The sequence below is a fragment of the Mizuhopecten yessoensis genome, unplaced genomic scaffold (genome assembly GCF_002113885.1).
Source record: "Mizuhopecten yessoensis strain PY_sf001 unplaced genomic scaffold, ASM211388v2 scaffold10743, whole genome shotgun sequence".
Classification (NCBI taxonomy): Eukaryota; Metazoa; Mollusca; class Bivalvia; order Pectinida; family Pectinidae; genus Mizuhopecten; species Mizuhopecten yessoensis.
The window spans coordinates 213,105-228,105 of NW_018408699.1; the positions used below are offsets into that span (position 1 = coordinate 213,105).

The 15,001-nt window shown below is 35.3% G+C and overlaps 1 protein-coding gene across 4 annotated transcripts in view; it reads right to left on the reverse strand.

Moving 5' to 3' along the window:
* LOC110462058 (annexin A6-like) overlaps nt 1-15,001 on the reverse strand; it is a 133,897-nt gene that overhangs the window by 86,395 nt on the left and 32,501 nt on the right. For 3 of the 4 annotated variants that reach the window (XM_021515841.1, XM_021515839.1, XM_021515840.1), the window contains exons 7-8: nt 8,375-8,482; nt 6,127-6,153 (exon numbers count right to left, since the gene is read on the reverse strand). In XM_021515841.1, the coding sequence (XP_021371516.1) occupies nt 6,127-6,153; nt 8,375-8,482 (135 nt within the window). The remainder of the gene's footprint in view (nt 1-6,126; nt 6,154-8,374; nt 8,483-15,001) is intronic. The other variant, XM_021515842.1, reaches the window with a different exon arrangement.

The following is a 15,001-nucleotide window of genomic DNA, read 5'->3' on the forward strand; positions in this document are numbered from 1 at the left end:
CCCCCTGGGGGGTCAGCCCCATCATTTGTACAATTTTGAATCCCCACTACCTAGGGATGCTTCCAGTCAAATATGGTTGATATCCACTTTTTAGTTCCAAAGAAGAAGTCGCTTAAAGCAATATAGCCAAATTGACCCCTTTTGGCCCCGCCCCTCATCCCCCTGGGGGGTCAGCCCCATCATTTGTACAATTTTGAATCCCCACCACCTAGGGATGCTTCCAGTAAAATTTAGTTAAATTCCAATCAGTGGTTAAGAAGAAGAAGTCGTTTAAAGAAATTGTTGACGTACGTACGGACGGACGCAACAGTATGGCATAAGCTCACCTTGGTCCTTCGGACCAGGTGAGCTAATAATATTCTGATGGTAAGCCTGGTGTGTATACGTATTGTGTCTGCAGCAGATCTATGAAGTCAAGCATAAATAGCAAAGATTCTACAGGTAAAGGTTTCAAAAGTGCAAAATTAAAAAAAAATCAATTCAGCAAATAAAAATCATGAGGATTAAAAATCATTTTCTATTTATATTTATCAATAAATAATGAAAGAGAATATTTGATGTCAGTGTACAATAGAAACCTGTGACAAAAAGTCATTGTGACTTGGGAAGAGAAATCCTCTGTGTAACTGTATATAACAGCTTTCCACTGTACAGTGCCTGTGAAATCATTCAATATACTGGTACACAGTGTATCAGAACTGGTGAAATTTTGGAATGCAATGTTTTAACCACATTATGTATAATGTTAAGAACTTATGGAACCTATACTATACAAGAGAATAACAACTTCTGAAATGCTTTAAACATCTAAAAGCCTGTGTTAAAGTTATAAGTGCTTGAGATGAAGAACATAGTATTGCCTTTATACAGGTATTTACCTTCTAAGCTATATAAGCAGTATAGACATCAATAGACAGATGCTGCAGGAAGATTGATAAGGAATTAGTGTCTAAGCAATATATATCAATATACACCACCATCATCTTCTTATCAAATATAACATAATCATTCATGCACATGCATTTACAAAAATAGCAAGCAATTTGTGAATTTTTCAATCAATACTTATTTTGGATTAAAGATCTGGCATTGACTCAATAATTATGGTAGAGATAAATACAAAGCGATTCATGTTCAGGTAGATCATTTGAAAATCTGATACGTACAGTACTAGACCTTAAAGCTACACATGATATCACCTGGATGTTACACCTGTCTCGAACCTACATCATGACATTAAAAAGATGTCACATCTGTCTCTAATCTACATCATGACATTAAAAAGATGTTACACCTGTCTCTATAACCTACATCATGACATTAAAAAGATGTCACACCTGTCTCTAATCTACATCATGACATTAATAAGATGTCCAACATGTCTCTTACCTACATCATGACATTAAAAAGATGTCAAACATGTCTCTTACACCCATCATGACATTATAAAGATGTTACACCTGTCTCTATAACCTACATCATGACATTAAAAAGATGTCACACCTGTCTCTAACCTACATCATGACATTAAAAAGATGTCAAACATGTCTCTAACCTACATCATGACATTAAAAAGATGTCAAACATGTCTCTTACCTACATCATGACATTAAAAAGATGTCAAACATGTCTCTTACCTACATCATGACATTAAAAAGATGTCAAACATGTCTCTTACCTACATCATGACATTAAAAAGATGTCAAACATGTCTCTTACCTACATCATGACATTAAAAAGATGTCAAACATGTCTCTTACCTACATCGTGACATTAAAAACATGTTACACCTGTCTGATACTACTAAAATTATATTGTTTTAATAGAAAATCCTAATTAAAATTGGCTAAGGGCAATAACTCTGACATATTTACTGACACCAGTCTGTACTAACTATCTAGTAATTGATCGTTCATAAGGTGCGCCTTAGTAAATGACTTGTTATAGGGTTTAGGATGCACACCTCTGAGAAGTCAAAAAATTCCTGTATTTAACTTTTTTTTCTTATATGAATTTTTGGAAAAAGGAGTTAATGGCATAGTAGGAAATGCCAAAAAAACTATATGTCTGTGTGTACCAATTTAACACAACATGAGTTTAGGTGACTTTTGGGGTTTTGACCATTTGCAGAACAAATTCATACAATTTCTTTCAAGTGTGTTATCAGATATGTATGAATGTTTGTAGAATTGATGAAAATATTTTCTTTCAAATTATGGAAGTAAAATTTCTAAATCTTATTCTTTTAACTCAGAAAGCCGATTTTAGTTACCCCATACCCCCTCATTTTTTTACATTTTTTGCAGATTAAACGCTTGATACAAAAAGTTCTGCTATTAAACTTTTTTTAATATATGATGAATAAAGAGAAAATGTGTTTCTCTTTCTAAAACATCCATAAAAATGGGGGGTCCGTGTGCTTCTTTTTTTGTCCCATTATTATTTGTGTTATTTTTTTACCTTTTTCGGGGTCAAAATTCAAAAGTGCTTCAAATACACTAGATATGTAAAAAAAAATATCAATAATGTATAGTTTTCCAGTTTGTTGCATATTATTTTTATCATATTAAACATTATAAAGTTGTACAGCAAAATTGAACCTGCTACAATTAAAGACGGTGACACAATGACAATTTAAGTGATCAATCTAGTGTCAAAAAAGGTGAATTTTTTGCCTTTTTTGAATCGCAAGAAATACACATTAATACACATTTTCAAAATGGTCGCTGAATTGGTAATTTTTTTAAATTCTTGTAAAAAATGTTCTACAAACAACAGGCATCTAGTTTTTTGACATATTTTTCAGATGCATATTTGCTAATTAACTTGATCATAATTTGTTAAATATTACAAAAACCCGTTACACCAGATCAAAACGAGACTTGAATGTGATTAAAACCTCAGAAGAGTACATCCTTAAGGAAGAGACAATATTTTTTATAAAACTGTACCAGTTCATGGCACCTTGAGCAGTTCACTGTGGCAAAACTGGGATTGTAGGATGTGGTAGGGTTAACACTAAAAAGTCTTAGATTACAACTGTACTGTATACAGTACATCCTAGCACTGTACACTGCAAATTAATGTATTGTACATACATGATGTACTCTCAATGTGGTACAATCTAGGGTAGAAAAATACTGTACACTACAAATTAATGTATTGTACATACATGATGTTCTCCTTATGTAGTACAATCTAGGGTAGGACAATACTGTACTCTACAAATTAATGTATTGTACATACATGATTTACTCCTAATGTGGTACAATCTAGGGTAGGACAATACTGTACACTGCAAATTAATGTATTGTACATACCTGATGTACTCTCAATGTGGTACAATCTAGGGTAGGATAATACTGTACACTACAAATTAATGTATTGTACATACATGATATACTCCTAATGTGGTACAATCTAGGGTAGGATAATACTGTACACTACAAATTAATGTATTGTACATACATGATATACTCCTAGTGTGGTACAATCTAGGGTAGGACAATACTGTACACTACAAAGTAATGTATTGTACATACATGATGTACTCCTAATGTGGTAAAATCTAGGGTAGGACAATACTGTACACTGCAAATTAATGTATTGTACATACCTGATGTACTCTCAATGTGGTACAATCTAGGGTAGGACAATACTGTACACTACAAATCTGCTACTGTGCATAACATTCCTGACACTGTACAGTATAAACCTCTGTTCATAACAATTCTTAATACATGTACTATACAAAAAAACAGTACTATGTTGCATAACATAGCGCAGTACACTACAAATGTACTGTACATAACTTCCTAACACTGTACACTACAAATTTACTGTACATAACATCCTAACACTGTACACTACAAATGTACTGTACATAACATCCTAACACTGTACACTACAGATGTACTGTACATAACATCCTAATACTGTACACTACAGATGTACTGTACATAACATCCTAACACTGTACACTACAAATGTACTGTACATAACATCCTAACAATGTACACTACAAATGTACTGTATGAACACCCTTATGTGATACAATCTACAATAGATTAGGTAGGACAATACTGTACACTACAAATTAAGGTATTGTACATACATGATGTATTCCTAATGTGGTACAATCTAGGGTAGGACAATACTGTACACTGCAAATTAATGTATTGTACATACCTGATGTACTCTCAATGTGGTACAATCTAGGGTAGGACAATACTGTACACTACAAAGTAATGTATTGTACATACATGATGTACTCCTTATGTGGTACAATCTAGGGTAGGAGAATACTGTACACTGCAAATTAATGTATTGTACATACCTGATGTACTCTCAATGTGGTACAATCTAGGGTAGGAAAATACTGTACACTACAAATTAATGTATTGTACATACATGATGTTCTCTCAATGTGGTACAATCTAGGGTAGGACAATACTGTACACTGCAAATTAATGTATTGTACATACCTGATGTACTCTCAATGTGGTACAATCTAGGGTAGGAAAATACTGTACACTACAAATTAATATATGGTACATACATGATGTACCCCTAATGTGGTACAATCTAGGGTAGGACAATACTGTACACTACAAAGTAATGTATTGTACATACATGATGTACTCCTAATGTGGTAAAATCTAGGGTAGGACAATACTGTACACTGCAAATTAATGTATTGTACATACCTGATGTACTCTCAATGTGGTACAATCTAGGGTAGGACAATACTGTACACTGCAAATTAATGTATTGTACATACATGATGTATTCCTAATGTGGTACAATCTAGGGTAGGACAATACTGTACTCTACAAATTAATGTATTGTACATACATGATATACTCCTAATGTGGTACAATCTAGGGTAGGAAAATACTGTACACTACAAATTAATGTATTGTACATACATGATATACTCCTAGTGTGGTACAATCTAGGGTAGGACAATACTGTACACTACAAATCTGCTACTGTACATAACATTCCTGACACTGTACAGTATAAATCTCTGTTCATAACAATTCTTAATACATGTACTATACAAAAAAACAGTACTATGTTGCATAACATAGCGCAGCACACTACAAATGTACTGTACATAACTTCCTAACACTGTACACTACAAATGTACTGTACATAACATCCTAACACTGTACACTACAGATGTACTGTACATAACATCCTAATACTGTACACTACAGATGTACTGTACATAACATCCTAACACTGTACACTACAAATGTACTGTACATAACATCCTAACACTGTACACTACAAATGTACTGTACATAACATCCTAACAATGTACACTACAAATGTACTGTATGAACACCCTTATGTGATACAATCTACAATAGATTAGACATGAAAATACCAATGTTTTTTCAATTTACCAATTACTTAAGAAAAAAATATTGTTAAGAGAGTTTTGTTGAATTTTGTTAAATCCAGTCTTGTTCCTAGTCCCGTTAACTGTGAATGTAGTCTGAGTTGACTTGGATGAAGCTAGAGATGATGATTTAAAAATGTGCATGACTACAAACCAGCACTAACCCCATTATAACATGTACCATATCTAACAAGCTGTATGCATATTAATCTCCTTCCATGAACATTCCAATAAGCTTTTAATTCAGAAGCATTTGTTATAATGAATGTCTGTTTAATAGTATGCATGGTGTAATGAATGCCAGTTGTGATGACAAAGGAAACACTGTATGATCATTCAAGCTTTGAAATTGCAAAAATTGTTGATGGTTTTGATAGATGTTATTCATGAAAGTTCCTCATCAAAATTTAAAAAAACCAACTCAAAAGTGAAATTTGTGTCAGTCTAATCAGAGAAAATCTATTTATATTTTTTTTTTAAAGTTCTAACTGTTTCTAATTTTGAACATTTAATTTGCTTCCCTTTTTCATCAACCACATCAACAATTCTTTGCTGTAAAAAGTTTGAAAATACCATTATGTTTTACAAAGTGCAAAATGCAGTTTTAAAATGCTAAAAAAATAAAAATAAAAATTGAGAATGCAGGTGGCAGCATTGACGGGTGCACAAGGAGATTACAACACTAACTGGTATGGCTGCAGTATCAAATCATATACCTGCTTGCTATTTGAATTTCCATTTTCCTGAAATTGAATAATACCAAAATGTATAACCCAATATTTGATCTCATTACATTGCACCAAGTGAAATTTCACTGAGGAGAATATCACCTCTTGTACTGTCCACAGCCTAGTTATTAGTTTTATCATATTATACTTACCTTGGCTATAACAAATTCAAAAGCTATCAAAGTGTCAATTCTACAATCAATCACATAAAATGAGTTCCGCATTCTGCAATTGCACATGAACAGGCTGGCAGTGAATCAAGGGGATTCAGTACAATGGAAATTGAAGTGATTGATGAGCCATAAAATGATTTATGTACATTGTATATATAAACATATAGCAATTTTACCAAAAGCCAAGATAACGATTATGAACAGACTCCAAAAAACGCATGAGTAGCCTCTTGACTCACATGGGTTATTATAACATCCAGACTATACATGTGTACAGGACTACCGCCCCTAAACTTTATAAGAGTACAGACTCCGGACTATACATGTGTACAGCCCCTAAACTATACAAGAGTACAGACTCCAGACTATACATGGGTACAGCCCCTAAACTATACAAGAGTACAGCCTCCACACTATACATGTGTACAGAACCTAAACTATACAAGGGTACAGACTCCAGACTATACATGTGTACAGCCCCTAACCTATAAAAGAGTACAGCCGCCAGACTATACATGTGTACAGCCCCTAAATACAGAACCTAAACTATACAAGAGTACAGCCTCCAGACTATACATTTGTACAGCCCCTAAACTATACAAGAGTACAGACTCCAGACTTTACATGTGTACAGCCCCTAAACTATATAAGATTACAGCCTCCAGACTTTACATGTGTACAGCCCCTAAACTATACAAGAGTACAGACTCCGGACTATACATGTGTACAGCCCCTAAACTATACAAGGGGACAGACTCCAGACTATACATGTGTACAGCCCCTAAACTATACAAGAGTACAGACTCCAGACTATACATGTGTACATGCCCTAAACTATATAAGAGTACAGCCTCCAGACTATACATGTGTACAGCCCCTAAACTATATAAGAGCACAGACTCCAGACTATACATGTGTACAGCCCCTAAACTATACAAGGGGACAGACTCCAGACTTTACATGTGTACAGCCCCTAAACTATATAAGAGTACAGACTCCAGATTTTACATGTGTACATGCCCTAAACTATATAAGAGTACAGCCTCCAGACTTTACATGTGTACATGCCCTAAACTATATAAGAGTACAGCCTCCAGACTTTACATGTGTACATGCCCTAAACTATATAAGAGTACAGCCTCCAGACTTTACATGTGTACATGCCCTAAACTATATAAGAGTACAGCCTCCAGGCTATACATGTGTACAGCCCCTAAACTATACAAGAGTACAGCCTTCAGACTATACATGTGTACAGCTCCTAAACTATACAAGAGTACAGACTCCAGACTATACATGTGTACAGCCCCTAAACTATATAAGAGTACAGAGTATCCAGAATACATATTACCAACATAAAGATAACAGACTGCCAGTAGGATGAATATGTATATTAGAATGATAAGCATTACCTCTGTAAAATGAGATGATAATACATACTGATAATATCATACTCAAATTAATCATAATTAAATGACATGCATGGAGACAAACATGTTATGGATATGTGTACATTATAACAACAGCTGACAGTTGGTTTGTTAATACTGAATGTTCATACAAACTTCTAAAATCAATTACAGTTGTATAATTATAAACAGAAATATTTAATATAAACACATTATGTAACTTTTAAGGATGGGTTATTGTCTCAAGAAACAGAAAATTATTTTATTTTCTTAATTTGTTTTTACTGTAAAAAGTTCCAATATTCTGGACTTCAAAGCATACCTGAAATATTTGAGCCCAGATGTTATTATAAAAGACGACTGATCCTCAAATAAATTTAGTATCAGTAAAAGTGAAGGACTGTGGTAGTCGGTCAAAGTGAGATCAATTGACCCGGTGTGGATCAATCTACTGTAGATGTTGAGGTGACATATTACCCCGAGGATCATTATGTTTCTCCCCAGCCTGTGCTATACAGTCTAGAATTGACTTGTAACGGAGCAGCAGACATCAAATTATCACAGAAGAAACCAACAGATACTGTAACAGATACACAGCACATATTATATACAGGTACGTGTTTAGCCAACGTTTATTAGATATATGTCACTTACAATAGGGGGAAGGCCCAATGTGGTGTTTTTGGCAATTACATTGTGGTGATGGAAAGGTTCATCTTCCTCACCAAAGTCATCTTCATCTTCCTCACCTTCATGTTGTTTCTGGGAGAGACAACACAACAAATATTGATCCATCGTAACACTTATAAACAAATATCAGTACTGTCATAAACATTAAACATATGGCTTTACGGTATATTTTGCCCTTGAAGGTCGACAGAATCTGGACCTGAGATGCAAAGGAGAATATTGCAGAGCATGACATAAAATAAGATTACTCGAAAATTATAATCACATCTCTGTTATCATTACAAACAATAGAATTACCAAATACATCACAATACAGTACTATGCGGTATCAATAGATGACAATGAGGGTAATAAGTATATCTGGCAAGTTTCATTCAAATCGGATAATTCCTGAAAACAAATATTGCCTTTAAACAAATCTGTATATTAATGACTGATAAAACTCCCTAAGGCTGCCTTTGCATATAACATAAAAAGTACACACAAAAATGAAAGTTATATAAGGATTCACATACCTTTCTGTCCAATTGATATGTTTCTGGCTAGGTTAGATAGTACTACTAGTCTACATAATTATACACTATATAAAGATTTATTGGCTCAATCACATAGCAATATGCATTCATAGACTCATGCAAGCCTTTTTCATTCCATAATAAAGCAAGAGGCCCTTGGGTCGTTACTGCTCCCTTGTGACAGAAAACTTTAACAAGTAGGTCAAATACATTTAAAATGAATGTATTTGATTCATTACTACATATTACATTAGCTGTATCAGCTATATTACAGCTGAACCAGCTATATATTACAGCTGAATCAGCTATATTACAGCTATGTGACTCACAGTTCTGTAAATAACGGTGTTAGTTTTTGAGCATTATGGGCCCTTACGACCTCAGAATGCAAGCTATCATAAGTTTAGGCCTTATAGTTCTATAGGAGTAATTGCTTACAGTAAAAAGTTGATGATATACAGACACTGCACCAGTTTGTAAATTCACTGGTACATTCGTGTAAGGACCAATATAAAACCTAACTTGATTCAAGGTTACACTGACTTGCTCCATGGTAAAACCTTGGGATGCAAAAAATATACATTTCCGTATTTCAGAGGGAGTGATGTTTGAAATCAGTGAATGATTCATCATACAGTTTTCTTTTAAATGGATATGTCATGCATCAAACAAAATAATTAAAATGTTTTTATAAAATATATTCTCAAATACCTAAAATGACTATAAAAAGCTTACATTCATGCAATCTAAGACATAAACCACTATCTACTTGAATCTGTATATATATTGTTATACTTTGGTGTTTACCTGGTCTAATACATTTACAATATCTCCCTGTTTATATATATTATTTACCTGGACTAAGACAATACACTATCTACCTGTATATATAATTATATGTTACATTGTTCTTTACCTGCTCATAACTTAGGAAAGGCACTACATACTGAACAAAAAAAACAATCATTTTAGACATGTGAATTTCAGTTCTTCAGGAGAAGTGCAAACAATGTTTTTCAACAAAGGGACATAGCTCCATAAAAAGGGGGAGGTAACTCCATTTGTTCATTAATTCATACCCCCTCAATGTAAGTACTATGTGTATCAAGTATAAAAAGGGCATAGCTCAGTAAATTTGGGATCTAGACATGTACACTTGCACATTTATATAGATCATTCATAACTATTCCACACAATATGAAGTTAATTATTTCTTAAAACCTCAACTGTGACAACATCTAACTCTGCCAAAATTACAGGCCCTAGGAGTATGATTAACAATCTATACTTTAGTTCAAATGTCTTCTAGTGTTTCAGGTCATATCAAAACATTTTATTTTACTTGCACAATGTTTATCTTCACTGAAATTAGAGCTAATTTAAAAAATACTTGATTTTGAAGTAATTTAAAACCATTCATGATGTTTCATGGTCCAGGGACCACGATTCTTGGTTAGTACTGTTGCAATATTTGTGACTGGCATGGCGTCTCTTATTTTGTGATTGTGTCTAATACGTGAAGTAAGGAATAACCAATCACAGTCTGTCAGCTGTGGTATAACACTCAAACAGTGCTGAATCACAAGAAACACACTCACAGTCATGTTTACTACACAGCAATTTACATCACAAACTTACAAAATAAAGGTATCAAATATTCATAATTATGACACAAAAAGAGATGTCAATAATTGATAATTCCTGGCTGACTTATAAACAAGTTTACAGATAAACATATAGGTGGGAACACGATAGACATCATAGACACATACAGTGGTGAGACACACTGCCAATCCTTTGCGTACTTACTGGTCTGTTGCCTTCTGATCTGAATGACTATAGGGACAGAAATAGTAGTATTTGTTTAGATAGGTCCCCTACTGGGACAGAAACAGTAATATTGTTTAGACAGGTCCCATACTGGGACAGAAACAGTAACATTGTTTAGACAGGTCCCATACTGGGACAGAAACAGTAACATTGTTTAGATAGGTCCCATACTGGGACAGAAATAGTAGCATTTGTTTAGATAGGTCCCCTACTGGGACAGAAACAGTAACGTTGTTTAGATAGGTTCCCTACGGGGCCAAAACAGTAACATTGTTTAGATAGGTACCCTACTGGGACAGAAACAGTAGCATTGTTTAGATAGGTCCCATACTGGGACAGAAATAGTAGGATTTGTTTAGATAGGTCCCCTACTGGGACAGATCCAGTAACATTATTTAGATAGGTCCCCTACTGGGACAGGGACAGTAACATTGTTTAGATAGGTCCCCTACTGGGACAGGGACAGTAACATTGTTTAGATAGGTCCTCTACTGGGACAGAACCAGTAACATTGTTTAGATAGTTCCCCTACTGGGACTGAAACAGTAACATTGTTTAGATAGGTCCTCTACTGGGCGAAAACAGTAACATTGTTAAGATAGGTTCCCTTTATGGACAGAAGTAACATTGTTTAGATAGGTCCCCTACTGAGCCAAAACAGTAATGTTGTTTAGATAGGTTCCCTACTGAGCCAAAACAGTAATGTTGTTTAGATAGGTTCCCTACTGAGCCAAAACAGTAATGTTGTTTAGATAGGTTCCCTACTGAGCCAAAACAGTAATATTGTTTAGATAGGTCTCATATGAGGACAGAAACAGTAACATTGTTTAGATAGGGCCCATACTGGGACAGAAACAGTAACATTGTTTAGATAGGGCCCATACTGGGACAGAAACAGTAACATTGTTTATATAGAGTCCCTACTGGGACAGAACCAGTAACAATGTTTAGATAGGTCCCCTACTGGGCCAGAAACAGTAACATTGTTTAGATAGGGCCCATACTGGGACAGAAACAGTAACATTGTTTATATAGAGTCCCTACTGGGACAGAACCAGTAACAATGTTTAGATAGGTCCCCTACTGGGCGAAACAGAAACATTGTTTAGATTGGTCCCCTACGGGGCGAAAACAGTTACATTGTTTAGATAGGTCGCCTACTGGGCGAAAACAGTAACATTGTTAAGATAGGTTCCCTATATGGACAGAACTTGTAAAATTGTTTAGATAGGTCACTTATTTGCATACACTGATACAAAGATAGGTTCCTTATATGAACAGAAACAGTGACATTGTTTATATAGGTCTAATATAAAGACAGAACCAGTAACATTGTTTAGATAGTTCCCCTACTGGGACAGAAACAGTAACATTATTTAGATAGGTCCCCTACTGGGACATAAACAGTAACATTGTTTAGATAGGTCCTCTACTGGGCGAAAACAGTAACATTGTTAAGATAGGTTCCCTTTATGGACAGAACTAGTAAAATGGTTAAGATAGGTCCCCTACTGGGACAGAAATAGTAACATTGTTTAGATAGGTTCCTTATATGGACAGAACCAGTAACATTGTTTACATAGGTCTCATATAAGGACAGAACCAGTAACACTGTTTAGATAGGTTCCTTATATGAACAGAAACAGTAACATTGCTTAGATAGGTTCCTTATATGGACAGAAACAGTAACATTGTTTAGATAGGGCCCATACTGGGACAGAAACAGTAACATTGTTTAGATAGGGCCCATACTGGGACAGAAACAGTAACATTGTTTAGATAGGTCTCATATGAGGACAGAAACAGTAACATTGTTTAGATAGGTTCCCTACTGGAACAGAACCAGTAACATTGTTTAGATAGTTCCCCTACTGGGACAGAAACAGCAACATTGTTTAGATAGGTCCCCTACTTGGACAGAAACAATAACATTGTTTAGATAGGTTCCCTACTGAGCCAAAACAGTAATATTGTTTAGATAGGTCTCATATGAGGACAGAAACAGTAACATTGTTTAGATAGGGCACCTACTGGGACAGAAACAGTAACGTTGTTTAGATAGGTTCCCTACTGGGCCAAAACAGTAATATTGTTTAGATAGGTCTCATATGAGGACAGAAACAGTAACATTGTTTAGATAGGGCACCTACTGGGACAGAAACAGTAACGTTGTTTAGATAGGTTCCCTACTGGGACAGAAACAGTAACATTATTTAGATAGGTCCCCTACTGGGACAGGGACAGTAACATTGTTTAGATAGGTCCTCTACTGGGACAGAACCAGTAACATTATTTAGATAGGTCCCATACTGGGACAGAAACAGTAACATTGTTTATATAGAGTCCCTACTGGGACAGAACCAGTAACAATGTTTAGATAGGTCCCCTACTGGGCCAGAAACAGTAACATTGTTTAGATAGGGCCCATACTGGGACAGAAATAGTAGCATTTGTTTAGATGGGTCCCCTACTGGGACAGAAACAGTTACATTGTTTAGATAGGTCCCCTACTTGGACAGAAACAATAACATTGTTTAGATAGGTTCCTTATATGAACAGGCACAGTAACATTGTTTAGATAGGTTCCTTATATGAACATAAACTGTGACATTGTTTATATAGGTCTAATATAAAGACAGAACCAGTAACATTGTTTAGATAGTTCCCCTACTGGGACAGAAACAGTAACGTTGTTTAGATAGGTTCCCTACGGGGCCAAAACAGTAACATTGTTTAGATAGGTTCCTTATATGGACAGAAACAGTAACATTGTTTAGATAGGTTCCTTATATGAACAGACACAGTAACATTGTTTAGATAGGTTCCCTACTGGAACAGAACCAGTAACATTGTTAAGATAGGTCCCCTTTATGGACAGAACTAGTAAAATTGTTGAGATAGGTCCCCTACTGGGACAGAACTAGTAACATTGTTTAGATAGTTCCCCTACTGGGACTGAAACAGTAACATTGTTTAGATAGGTCCCCTACTGGGCGAAAACAGTAACATTGTTAAGATAGGTTCCCTTTATGGACAGAACTAGTAAAATTGTTAAGATAGGTCCCCTACTGGGACAGAAACAGTAACATTGTTTAGATAGGTTCCCTACTGGAACAGAACCAGTAACATTGTTTAGATAGGTCCCCTACTGGGACAGAAACAGTAACATTGTTTATATAGAGTCCCTACTGGGACAGAACCAGTAACATTGTTTATATAGGTCCCCTACTGGGACAGAAACAGTAACATTGTTTAGATAGGTTCCCTACTGGAACAGAACCAGTAACATTGTCTAGATAGGTCCCCTACTGGGACAGAAACAGTAACATTGTTTAGATAGGTTCCCTACTGGAACAGAACCAGTAACATTGTTTAGATAGGACCCCTACTGGGACAGAAACAGTAACATTGTTTATATAGGTTCCCTACTGGGACAGAAACAGTTACATTATTTAGATAGGTCTCATTTAAGGACAGAACCAGTAACATTGTTTAGATAGGTCCCCTACTGGGATAGAAACAGTTACATTGTTTAGATAGGTCCCCTACTGGGCGAAAACAGTAACATTGTTAAGATAGGTTCCCTATATGGACAGAACTAGTAAAATTGTTAAGATAGGTCCCCTACTGGGACAGAAACAGTAACATTGTTTATATAGGTCCCCTACTGGGACAGAAACAGTTACATTATTTAGATAGGTCTCATTTAAGGACAGAACCAGTAACATTGTTTAGATAGGTCCCCTACTGGGCGAAAACAGTAACATTGTTAAGATAGGTTCCCTATATGGACAGAACTTGTAAAATTGTTTAGATAGGTCCCTTATTTGCATACACTGATACAAAACATGTATGTATGGTGTTTAGAGTATGTCTTTATGAGGTAAAAGTCTTTGCAATGTGCAGATACTTTTCTGGGTGTGGTTTACCTATCACAAAGTTACATTCTGATACCTGTAATACCTGTTTATAGGCCCCATCACCTATCACAATGTTACATTCTGATACCTGTAATACCTGTTTATAGGCCCCATCACCTATCACAAAAGTTACATTCTGATACCTGTAATACCTGTTTATAGGCTCCATCACCTATCACAAAGTTACATTCTGATACCTGTAATACCTGTTTATAGGCTCCATCACCTATCACAATGTTACGTTCTGTTACCTGTAATACCTGTTTATAGGCTCCATCACCTATCACAAAGTTACATTCTGATACCTGTAATACCTGTTTATAGGC